Source organism: Danio aesculapii, chromosome 17 (assembly GCF_903798145.1).
Source record: "Danio aesculapii chromosome 17, fDanAes4.1, whole genome shotgun sequence".
NCBI lineage: Eukaryota > Metazoa > Chordata > Actinopteri > Cypriniformes > Danionidae > Danio > Danio aesculapii.
Genome location: NC_079451.1, coordinates 23,291,017 through 23,303,934, shown reverse-complemented (window position 1 = coordinate 23,303,934; position 12,918 = coordinate 23,291,017). Strand labels below are relative to the sequence as shown.

The 12,918-nt window shown below is 35.5% G+C and overlaps 1 protein-coding gene across 1 annotated transcript; it reads right to left on the bottom strand.

Moving 5' to 3' along the window:
• Positions 1 to 425: 425 nt before the first annotated feature.
• On the bottom strand, positions 426 to 12,474 carry rcor1 (REST corepressor 1). Its single transcript, XM_056477207.1, has 13 exons — positions 12,010 to 12,474; positions 11,853 to 11,912; positions 11,134 to 11,214; positions 10,456 to 10,508; positions 6,817 to 6,978; positions 6,383 to 6,501; positions 6,130 to 6,202; positions 5,806 to 5,856; positions 4,067 to 4,270; positions 3,101 to 3,178; positions 2,654 to 2,711; positions 2,297 to 2,532; positions 426 to 1,822 (listed from the first exon to the last, which is right to left on the bottom strand). Exons 1-13 carry the CDS (start codon positions 12,164 to 12,166, stop codon positions 1,781 to 1,783), a joined length of 1,374 nt encoding a protein of 457 aa, XP_056333182.1. The 5' UTR covers positions 12,167 to 12,474; the 3' UTR covers positions 426 to 1,780.
• Between the last annotated feature and the right edge of the window lie 444 nt (positions 12,475 to 12,918).

Sequence of the window (12,918 nt, the reverse complement as noted above, 5' to 3'; positions counted from 1 at the left end):
AAATTACATTCAATAGACATCAGAATTAAGAAAGCTTAACATGTGGTCAATCCATAAGAAAATTTTTTTTTATTAAAATGAAAAAGAATTTTTAATCCCCTTTGACAGATATTAGTTCTCAACCATTAACTGTTTCTCTTAAGTTAACAAACCTTGATTTAAGAGTGTAGATAAGTTTATATATACATCTTTATTTGTATATTTTGAGGTGCATGCAACATTTAACGACAATTTTATTAATGCAAGACTAATGTAAAGAGTTTTTTTGTAGTCAAACTATAAAAGCTTTTTTGAAACTAACAGCTATAGCAATACCACAAAATAATTTATTGCTTCATAAAGTCGTTTTTCTTATTATATATAGATGATTAACCAAACAGCCTTCCAAACATCTCAAATGTGACGTACAAAAGTAAAGACATCTAACAGTATGAATCCCTTAATTTTATTATGACTAATGTGACGCAAACTGTTTACATATACAGGCCAGTCTATGAGCACATCAGCGGCACCCACACACGCAGACACACAGAGTTTCACCCCAACCATATACAGGTTATCTGCACACATAAAATGTTCAAAAGGAGTTCACACTTGTATGGTACCATTACAGCTATTAGAGGGAAAATGTTGGTCAAAACAAGTGAGAGTGCACGTATTTTAAATAACTTATTCCTTTCTCAAATTAAACATACAAAAGAAACAATATGAGTGTATCTACCGTTTATACCTCCAAACACCATAATAATGAAGGATGTATGGGGAAAAAACATCTAGAAGAATGGAAGAGAAGTAAAAATTTAAATGTGCTGCCATATTTTGAAATTCTTAACTACACTTGGCATAGAAAGCTTGACCTCGGTATGAAGGAACTGTACACACATGCAAAAACAGTTTAAAAGAGGATTTAAAAGTTCCAAGCAAGAACAAAACAAATACTCCCATTCCATTACAACCCTTTTGCTGCGGCTGTCGTTACAATCAACATCCGCAGCCAAGAACCCTTTTGAGATAAAACGCATTTCAAATACACCATGTACAAGGGTCCATGATTAAACATTTATATATTATAACCTAATTCTAACCAGTTCGCTTGAATAATATATGAGCTGCTATCCATTTCATTTTTAAAAGTATATTACAATTGCTTTTAAAATTATTTTAATTTCATCTGCACCGGCATTTCCTTTTATCTATACAGTGCAGTTCTTATTCACGATTTATGGAAATAAATATCTTAATAATCCAACTGAAAATCAACTAAAATCTATTTTAAAATAAATCATATGACTAGATCATATGCTACAATAAAAAAAAAAAATCAAATGTAACTGGAAAGGGATGTTGTATTAGGACCAAATACTCTGAATATTTCATGAAAAGGGAAATGGTCAAGTGTCTCCTTCAGACATGAGATCTTTCAAGACCAAGACCATTCAATGGCTTTAGGGTGGGTTTATGGACATGTTATTCCCCCAATTATAATTTGGGGAGAACTGCTGGAGTGCCAGAAGGGTAGAGAGCAGACAGAAACTCTACTGTTGGCAGTGATGATTAAGTGTCCTAGTTCCTACCGTGATAAAGTGTGCGCCCCCATGCGGCAGCACCTGTTACAGAGTCCTGGAATCAGCAAGAGAGTGAAAGTCGGAGGGTTTATTTGGGGCAGGGGGGAATGTCCATCACGAAGAGACTTCGTTTGAGGCCGTTGAAGCCTTAATGCCTCTCACGTACAGCTGCGATTATCAACCGATCTGAGCTCGACTGACCGCTGTTGGAGAACTCAGGAAACCGAAGGGTTCTGTGTTACCATTGGCGTTTGTTCCTGAAGGAGATAATTTGATGATTATTCTCAAATGTGACTGACTGGTAGGACAGATGCAGAAAGGAAAAAAATATTCAATTAGAGTCAGAATTTCCAGCCTGACTGAAACTAAACCAGACTTGGTGGCAAAAGCCCATTAAAGGGATAGTTTACCCAAAAAATGTAATTCTGTCCTCATTTACTCATTTCAATCCTTTGTGTTTCTTTCTTTTGATAAAAACAAAAGAAGATATTTTGATAAAACGCTGAAAACCTGTAACCATTGACAAGCATATCATTTGTTTTTCCTACTATGGAAATCAATAGTTACAAATCTTCAGCTTTCTTCAAAATATCTTCTTTTGTTTTGCAACAGAAGAAACTCACCCTCAACTTTTATGACTTAATAGTGAGTAATTTATCATTTTTGGTTGAACCTTCCCTATAACGATTTTAATTTACTGAGTGGAAACTGAGGTTAAAAGATCTAGTGACCTCTGTTTGGTTTTCTGCAGGCCCTGAGGTCGTCCCGTCTTCAGATGAGACCTCCATCTTCTCTTCATCTAAACTCTTGCGTTCCTCCACACCGTGCTCCGCTTCCCACTCTTGCAGCACCTCGTCCAGGTTGAAGCGACGCCGGTAATTCACAAAAAAGTTTTTGACTTGCACCACAGACTTGTTGCCGATCACATCAGAAATGGCCTGGAAATCCCGCCCGTACTTCCTTATAGCTACAGAGAGAGGGAACAGAGGATTGTTCAGAATTGCACCACTTTAATGCTTGTCATGTAAATATTCATTCCTTATCCCGTAAGACCCACAAACATTTGACAAATGCGGTCAAAAAATCACCTTGCACTGCAAGCAGCTGCTCTTCTGTGGTCCAGCGGGTATTAAATTTCTGATTCGACTGAAGAAAACAAAGCATATTTATATAATACTATTCACATGTAATGTTGTGAAAAGGATAGCTCACCCAAATGTGATCATTTACTCACTAATAACTCAGTTATAAACCGATCAAGTTTCTTACTTCTGTTGAACACTAAACATGATATTTTGAAGAAAGTTGAAAACCTGTAACCATTGACATCTATAGTAAAAAAACAAATACTATGGAAGTCATTTGTTCAACTTTCTTCAAATTATCTTCTTTTGTGTACAACAGATGAAAGTGAAACATGTTTGTGACTGAGTGTAAATGATGACAATTGTATTTTTTGGGTGAACTATTTCTTTAGGATGAGCATCTATGGGATGAGCTTAATGGTAAATCTAAAGAAATATGAATATTGTTACCTCTGATGGCCTGAACTCATCCACACCAGTGTCCAGCTTTTCTCTGAGGGCACTATTGTGCTGTTTAATGCTCTGAATCTGTAAAGAGGTTAGAGTTATTCACATCATTTTTAAATTAATTTATGTTTGTTTATTTAGGCTTTTTTGTCAGTCAGATTTACATCCATCTCTGCCTATAGGCCTGATATACAAGTGTGAAAATCTGCTAGCCAAAGCAAATTTTCCAGAAAAGTCTGGAAAACGACCACTGAACCATGCAGATTACAAAACAAATAGGCTCCTCCTCTGACATTTTTACTCCTCTTTGATACTATAAAATGTCTTGCTTGAAGGCAATCTACTAAATTAACAGCTATATGAGTGTTGAATAGCAGAGTTTGTGCAAACATATCCACATCGCCATTACTGGGTGATTCTGTAACTCATGTTTTCTCAACATTATCCCTTTAGCTGCATGTTTATATTGTAACTGACAACGAAATGCAGCTACATCTTCTGTAAATGTTGCTCTCAGCACTTTTAGGATGTCCAGTAACACTGCTGCTCAACTATTAAATGTCTTTTTACATCTAATCATCACAGAAAATATACTAGGGACTTAAAAGGATAGTTCACCCAAAAACTAAAGTTTAATTAATGTTTACTCACCCTTAATAGCTTTCTAACCATTAGTTTTTTTTGTTCTATTAAGCACCAAAGATGAAATTTTGAAGAAAGTTGAAAACCTGTAACTATTGACTTCCATAGTAGGAAAAACAAATGCTATGGAAGTCAATGGCTTCCAACATTTTTCAAACTATCTTCATTAATATTTGACAGAAGAAAGAAACTCAAAGGTTTGAAACAATTATAGGGTCAGTAAAAGATTACAGAATTTTTATTTTGGGGTGAACTATCACTTTAAAATCAAATATATAATTCCCTGAAAGGAAAGTGAAGTTTTCTGGGATGAAATAAAACTCCAACCTGTCGTTTTATGGCAATGAGCTCCATATCCAGCCCTCTCAGCACACTAACTGCTGCTGGGCCACTGCTGGACATTGCAGTCACATCATCAGCATTTAAATGCATTCCTTTAGGAGGTTTCTTCTTAGCCCTGTTCAGGTTCCTCCCTGCAAGACCCTGGGCCTCCTTCTTTACATGCATTGGCTTCTCTGCAAGATTTGCTGGCTGCAAAATCAGAAACAGTCATTTGAAACTTTGAAGAACAACATGTTTATTGATGTCGATTTGCATATGCATAGTAGGGGTGTGAAAATTAATTGTTTTTTTGATGCGATGCAGACGCAGACAAATTGGTATCGGTTCAGTAATTGATCCTAACCGGTTATTACGCAATGACGTCCTTTATTTCATATGCGCTATGTCGCAGTAAAATACTATGGCAAGGGAGGCGAGTAATTAAAACGCAGAAACTCACACAATTCACTGCATGTTTTGCCTGAACAGTCATTCACTGACACTGAAGTTACAGCAGAAGCCCCCATTTTACTGCTGTGGAGAAAAATGAAAGTAAACTTCATCTCTCGATCTCTCTCCCTCGCTCACTGTGGACCTTTAACTGTGACGTTTCCTCTCCTCTCAGCTGTTACAGCGATACTTGTGGACCCGATCCAGATATAAGCGCAGAGCAAGTTTTTCACCATTGCGACTTATCATGGATCAGCTGTGATTGCCGCTGCCGTTAATCAGTGTCACTTGTCGGTGAACAGCACCAGAGCTTTATAGTCAATCGCAGCCCTTTCTGTGGGGCACGTGTCCATTCATAGGCATTAAACAACTCACTCGACAACGCTCAAAAAGCAAGTGGGATAATATTTACATTTGTTTATTTGCTTTAAACACTCATGCCGTTCTGTGCATGTACTTGAGTTTCGTCTGATGCATTGATGCAAAAAGTGTGTTTTCTTTGAGCAGGTCAAATTAAAGGTACTGTAGATAGAGTTGAAGTCAGAATTACTAGCCCCCTTTGATTTGTTTTTTCTTTTTTTAAATATTTTCCAAATAATGTTAAACAGAGCAAGGAAATTTTCACAGTATTTGCTATAATATTTTTTCTTCTGGAGAAATTCTTACTTGTTTAATTTCGGCTAGAATAAAAGCAGTTTTAATTTTTTTAAAACTATTTTAAGGTCAGAATCATTAGCCCCTTTAAGCTATATATTTTTTGATAGTCTACAGAACAAACCATCATTATACAATAACTTGCCTAATTACCCTAACCTGCCTAGTTACCCTAATTAACCTAGTTAAGCCTTTAAATGTCACTTTAAGCTATTTAGAAGTGTCTTGAAAAATATCTAGTCAAATATTATTTACTGTCATCATGGCAAAGATAAAATAAATCAGATATTAGAAATTAGTTATTATTACTATTATGTTTAGAAATGTGTTGAAAAAATATCTTTGTTAAACAGAAATCGGGGGGAAAAATAAACAGGGGGCTAACAATTCAGGGGGCCTAATAATTCTGACTTCAACTGTATATCTGACTGCTTGTATTATAGGACAAAGATATAAAATTTAAAAATGATACATTTTATACAAGAATTCTTGTGCTGTGAGGTAAAATATAAAATTGTGGATGGAAAACTGAACTGAATGGCATGATAATCTCAACTGAATCAAACCGTAAGACCAGTGTGGGTTCACACCTCTAATGCATCATTAAAAAAATGATCAGAAAAACAGATTTAGTTTCATACCTTTTGCACAACTGCAGGCTTTGGTTCTTGTTTCTCGGTTCCAGAAGTTCCCTTAAAAAGAGAAAGGTAAAAGATGAAAAAATATATTTATGAAAACACATTTTCTTACAACTTTGCAGTGATAATTTAGCAGAACATAAGAATAAGAAGTTTGTTCTTGCAAATAAATGAAAACATAAATAAAAGAATGTAAATAAATCCTGTATATAAATCAATAAAGTAAAAGGTTTTATTTCAGCTTACATTGCCGCCAAATTATGGCCATGCAAAACTATGACACTAATGAGACATTATGATGTGATAATGCACAAAAAAAAACATTACCTCTTTTTTCTCATCCTTATTAGGCTCCAATTCCGTATCCCCTGGAGAGGTGCAACTATTTTCTTCTTCATCACTTCATAAAGAAAAAAAAGTGTTTAAAAAGTGACACTTCCTTTTCAACAACTACAACGCATTCTAAAAATAGATCATGCTAGCATTCCATGACAGCACAACTGATCTCGAGACTCTCAGAACCAACGAAAACACAAAGAGACAGCAAACATCATATTAATATTTTCATGCCACATCTGACCTTTCCTCTCGCTCTCTCTTTTGTTTGCGTGCATGGCGGTCCATCACGCTCGTTTTGCTCCGAGTTTTCTTCCATGAGTAATAAAACCTAACCAGGCTTGCAATTGACTTGTCTGGAAGCTGGTGCAAAAAAAAAAAAAAAACAATTGGAAAAAAAAATTCAAGCATTAAACAATGGAAACATCAGACACACCATAATAATACATCATTATCCATGATCAAAGCTGACAGAGATTCAGTTGTAGTTCTGCCAAAGTATTAGAATTTAGGACTTGACAGAACCCATGTGGTCTTCATATGCATCAGCGACTGCTCATTATTAAGCTGTATTTCTGAGGCTCCTCGTGATCGGTTGTCACTTCAGTACAAGATGCCGATTTTCTCAAGTGCATGTTTTCTTTTAATTGCGAGTGCGGTTTCAGCCATTTCACTTACCATCTGCTGGATGCGGTGAAACGTCTTTCCGTGGAAGCTGAAACCCTGTTCAAACAGCACCTTGTCTTCAACTGTCCACTCGTCTGGAAAAGGGGTGAAGTTGGGGAGATCTGCCAAAGATTTTTCAATGTTGTGTTTGTGCCAAAACAGCATGCCCAATGCCTGGTAAACAAAGAATCACATCGTGAGACAAAGTCAATTTATTTAATGGTGGGAAAACAGGAAACATTTAATAGGACACGTGGAAAGGGTACAACACAGGCCCTACAAATATATAGTTTCCTTAAGAAAAAAAAAAAAAAACAACAACATTGGATGTAGGTGTGTGAGATATTGACAAAATATCAATATTTTTTTCCGAGGCCAGGCTGTTATGAATATATGAATACAAATATGACACTAAAAATGCCAGTAGGTGACAGCAATGACCATCTATAAAAGTGATTCATTGAATCTTCTATTTAATTTAAAATGTTTGTTCAAAATAGCTCTTCAATAGGAAAGTGAATGGCTCCATCTGAAATGACATACTTCCATACCTAACAGTGGGTGAAAAAATAGCATGTCACAAAATAATTATGTCTGATTTCAAACAGCAGGCAAAAAAATACCAGGATGACAACATGATAATTGTACATACAGATTACATATACATATTTATTCTAAAAATTCATTCAAAATAAGTACTTAATCGAGAAAGAATACAATTTCTAGCGATGCAAAAACATTAAAATTGGTGGCCAAATATTTGGTGCTTACATAGCAATTTTGTAATATACTTCAAAAATGGATCATAAAATCAAGAGCTGGCTCAATTAATTCAGAAACCAATTCAGGAATAAAAGCCAACAGTGTTACTCTGACACAAATGTCCTGCCCTGGCTTTGTATGAAACTATTTTCATTTGCGAAAGAAAAAAAACAAAACTGCCAGTATTCTACTAATGTGTAACCTAATCCTCACTCAATGTTGGTTGAAAAAAATCTGAATTACATTTGCGCTTACACACTTACATTCAGAAATTGGGGAAAGAAAAAAAGAAATTGGTGAAGGAAAAAATTGGTGACAAAGAAAGAAAAAAGAAAGAAGAAATTGGCAAAAGAAAGGAAGCTAAAAAAATTAGTAAACGAAAGAAAGAAATTGGGGAAAGAAAAAAATAGCAAAAAAAAAAAGAAATAAATTGGGGAAAGAAAGAAACTGTAAAAGATATTAAACAACAACAAAAGAAAGAAAGAAAGAAAGAAAGAAAGAAAGAAAGAAAGAAAGAAAGAAAGAAAGAAAGAAAGAAAGAAAGAAAGAAAGAAAGAAAGAAAGAAAGAAAGAAAGAAAGAAAGAAAGAAAGAAAGAAAGAAAGAAAGAAAGAAAGAAATTGAGAGAAAGCAGCGTAAGAAATTGGTGAACGAATAAAAGAAAGAAATTGGGGAAAGAAAGATAGAAAGAAAGAGGTGAAGGAAAATAATTGTTGAGAAAGAAAGTAAGAAGAAATTGGCAAACAAAAGAAAGAAAGAGGAGAAAGAAATTGGCAAACAAAAGAAAGAAATTGGGGAAAGAAAAAGCTATTGGCAAAAAAAGACGAACGAAGAAAGAAATTGGGAAGAGAAGGAAAGAAATTGGCAAAAAAAGAAAAAGACAAAAGACATTGGCAAAAGAAAGAAAGTGACAAAAGAAAGACATTGGCAAAAGAAAGAAAGAAAATGACAAAAGAAAGACATTGGCAAAAGAAAGAGGCGAAACAAATTAGCTAAAAAAGAAAGAAAAAATTGGGGAAAGAAAAAGAAATTGGTGAATGAAATTGGCAAAAGAAAGAGTCAACAGGAAAAAAGAAAGTAAAAGAAATTTGTAAAAGAAATAATTTGGCAAAGAAAGAAGCAAAAGAAAAAAGAAATTGGCGAAAGAAAGAAAGAGGTGAAAGAAAGACTAACAGACAGAAAAGGGGTTCTATTTTTCGAAGGTCCAAAACTGAATTTATCATCATCATCAACGATCCCAAAAAATTGGTTATAACATTTTGTTTTTAATAAATATGCCGTACATAAATCCATCTTTAAACAACTAAGTGCCGTTTGCATTTAAACTGGTGAAATGACAAGTGACAATTTAAATGGCAGCATTTTTTATGAACAAAACACCACCAAAGGTGAGGCAAAAGTAACATGGTGCAAAATACAGAGCAGTTTATTTTAAAAAATGACACGGTCTGCATTCCCTCAGCTGCCTAAACTTGTGTTTCATAGTGCCATCTGACACTTCCAATCTTCACAACTCCAACTATCCCAGTACTAATCAAATACAACAGTTTTGTGCTGAATTGGAGCAAAATGAAAGCATACCTCTATGTCCTATCATCTTCAAAAACTTATTTATTCTTTGACATTTATATTCTGGGAACGGAGATCCTCACCCATCCACTGACTAGACATGATGACAACATCCTCAGACAGGAAAACATTAAATAATTGCCTTCATTTTCATATCAGACCACTACTAAAAAGTCATAAAAAACTAAATAGATCACAAGTTTAACATTTGTTTATCAAAGTAGTACATCTACACTTTAAATCCCTTACACACAATTAGTGCCCTCGAAATATGAAATGCAGACGGGTCCAGATTTAATTTTCTTTGGGTCCAGATCCACACCTTGAAAGATAGGTAAGGATAACTTGAATTACAAGGCATCACAGTGGCAGTGGGTAGCACGATCACTTCACACCAAGAAGGTCGCTGGCTTTGGGGTTTGCATGTTCTCCCTCCAACCCAATATATTTCATCTTGCACTTAATAATTTTGGACTCTCAACAGGCTATGTTTTGTTGTTTGTTTTTCCTGTATTTTCATGACTCTGGGCTTAAATTTGATCGCCAAATTAAAGCGGTTGTCAAAAATATTTTCTATCTAAGATCTATTGCCAAGCTGAAGTCTGTCCTCTCTTTCAATGACTTGTAGAAGGTTGTTCATGCTTTCATCCCCTCGTCTGGATTATTGTGTATCTGGGTGTGAGTCAAGCCTCTCTCATCTGCAGCTGGTCCAGAACTCAGCTGACAGGCTTTTAACAGGCACAAAAAAGGAGAGCACATCACACCTGTACTGGTTTCCCTACATTGGCTACCAATCCAGTTTAGAATTCAGAACAAAGTACTATATATTTTAAATCCCTCCATGGCCTGGCCCATGAGTATATTTCTGAACTAATTAATACACACCAATCCGTGAAATCTCTTCGCTCTAAGGATCGACTCTATTTGCATGTTCAGCAATCACGATTGAAATGTCGAGGTGATAAGACCTTTTTCAGTTGCAACTCTAAAACTTTGGAATGATCTTCCACTCTCCTTAAGAACATCTACTTTAGAGTCATTATAATTGAAACACACTTATTTTCTTTAGCTTTTAATCATGTGTTGGGAGTTTATGTATTATGGCCCTTGTATGTTTTATATTATGTGTTTTTATGTACAGCACATTTGATACCCATTGTTGTTGGTTGAAAGTGCTCTAAAAATAAATTGAGTTGAGAAGGAATAATGTCAGCTCACACATTGTTAAAACTACTAAGATATTATCACAGACATAAATATTGCACACTTCTCATTTTCGATACTTCTAAAGCAAGAAGTAGTTTTCGAACAGTGATTTTACCTGCTCCATATTGTACCCATGTTTTTCTTTGGCTATTGCAATATATTCATCCACTGCAACAAAATGAAACAACAATCAGCATATAAATTAAATGTAACTAAAAAATCTTAAGACAAAGAATATTTACATTTTTTATTTCATCATTGAATAGACGAAAAATACGGTTTACAAAAAATAAGTTGTTTCCTCATATAATATAGTTTACTTAATTTCAGTCACTAGATCTCAGGTGTCAACTCAGACTCAATTCCTGGAGGGCTGCAGCTCTGCACAGTTCAGTTCCAAGCCTAATAATTAAACACATCTGATCAAACTAACTGAGCATTTTAGGCTTGTTTGATACCTAAAGACAGGTGTGTTGAAACAGGGCTGGAACCAAACTCAGCATGGCTACAGCCCACCTGGAATTGTGACATACCTGCAATAGATGCACCGAACAGAATGGGGGAAATGTCCGTTTTAGATATTATTAATTGTCTGTGTATTGTAGAACAGCTGCATCTCACATACTGTGTTTATAGTAGGAAGTATTTTATAGCAATAAAAAAAGCTATGACAAATGATTAACTTGTTTTAAAATTCATTGGCTATATGGATGCATCCCTTTACGGTCTCTTAACTGGTTACTGCCCAATGACTCATTTATAAATCTAATTAACAGCCCCATAAATGACTTACATTTGGCCTCTGGAATACTTGTTTTTGGAATCCACACCAGCATTCCCAGATTCTCCCTCTCATGGCTTGCCTTTGCTACTTCTGATGAAAAAAGAGAGACATCGGTGGATTAAACAAGATCAGATGCTCCTATTTGCATTTCAAACTAATAACAACAATTGCATCTTTTTTACTTAATGCCTTTTCCTGCTAAGCTTATAAACAATCATACTAAAAATGTTTTAATAATTTTGTTAACAGAAAATTTTTATAAATTAATTATATGAAATGGGAATGACCACGTGTAGCGATTTTATATTTTAAGTAAAACATTCAAATACTAACATTTCGACAATTATATGAAATGAAACACGTTAAATTAACTAAAATGAATTTAAAACAGAATTACAGAAATACATTTTTAAATAATATGAGAACGGATTATATTAATTTAGAAAGAAAATACACAATGATTGACACTTATCTTTGCTCATTAGCATCACCTCAAGTTTCAAACACTCGTCAACCAACGAAAGTTATTTTCTTTCATCTTTTGATTTAGTCTAAACAACTTTATCTTAACCACTTTAAATACAAGTAAGACACGGAATAAGAAACATTATTCTTTATGAAGATACATTAAACGGGGGAACTATTCCCAACAACGGACAGTGTTTGAGGCTATCCCGACATCCACCCTGTGCTGTCAATGAACCTTCTAACATTCAAAATCCACGAACCGGGGTCATAATCGGGAACTACTGCCTGATACTGCGGTCCAACTCTCATCCCGCCCGCACCTTGAGAGGAACAAAAAAACAAACGAGTCGGACTGATTACATTCATGAAAAGTGCATGAACTTGTGAAGAGAGACCGAGGCTACCACCATGACTTACCATGCTCGTCATCACTTGAGGAACCCGAACTTCCTTCCTCCCATGAATTGTTACTGTTCCCGTTTGAAGTAAAACTTTTGGTCGGATTATTTACAGAGTTCCTGCCCCTCCTTTTACCAGAAATCTCAGTGGTGCCCTTCTCTAACATCGCGGGCATCTTGACAGCGAAACGCAAAGCTGCTTGAAGGAACTTGGGCTCGCTGACTGCTTGCTATAGCTAAGCTAACTCAGCTCAACTGCTCTAATCGGAAACAAATAACACCGTAGTGCACTGATGCAAACTCCTCCAACTGCTAATACGGGGCTAGGAAGATCTGAAAATGTGCGTCGACTGCATTATATTTCCATCGGTCGCGTTAATAAAACAAGTTTTGGTCTTGGATGCAGATGAAAGCACATACGGCTGCAGTGCTAGCAGTGCCGTTGCTCTAGCGTTAGCTCTCTCTCTCTCTCTCTCTCTCTCTCTCTCTCTCTCTCTCTCTCTCTCTCTCTCTCTCTCTCATTGACCTGCTTTAGCAAACGTCAGTTCCTCTTTAAGTCACAAACTGTTCAAACTTCTTCTGAATATTATAAAAACAGCTAGTTTCTCTTGGTCAAGCTGGAAATCATCGATCAAAACAAACTGTAGTCAACTATGAGTAGTTGCACTGGCTGGCACTCTGTACTTTGTTCAGTGATAGTCCAGCTTTCTAATCAGTGCATTAAGCATGATTTCACAGTATAAGTAGTTCATGTTTTATAAATAGTTCTGTTTAACAAGTAAGTTAAACCGTATGCGTCAATTAGACGAAGACACACGATCGATAACATATAAGGAAAAAAGCACCATGACAGTTTTTTTTTTTTTTTTGCCTAACTGCAGCATCATCAGTCCTGATGATTAAAATCAAGAATCCATTCATTTTACAG

What these genes read in the sequence shown, in the direction of transcription:
- rcor1 (XM_056477207.1), bottom strand. Translation starts at nt 12,166, where the DNA reads ATGCCCGCGATGTTAGAGAAGGGCACCACTGAGATTTCTGGTAAAAGG. An exon ending in ATGGGTACAATATGGAGCAG is followed by an intron (nt 6,979 to 10,455) that starts GTAAAATCACTG and finishes TTTGTTTACCAG; the next exon opens with GCATTGGGCATGCTGTTTTG. An exon ending in GCAGCTGCTTGCAGTGCAAG is followed by an intron (nt 2,533 to 2,653) that starts GTGATTTTTTGA and finishes CTCTCTCTGTAG; the next exon opens with CTATAAGGAAGTACGGGCGG.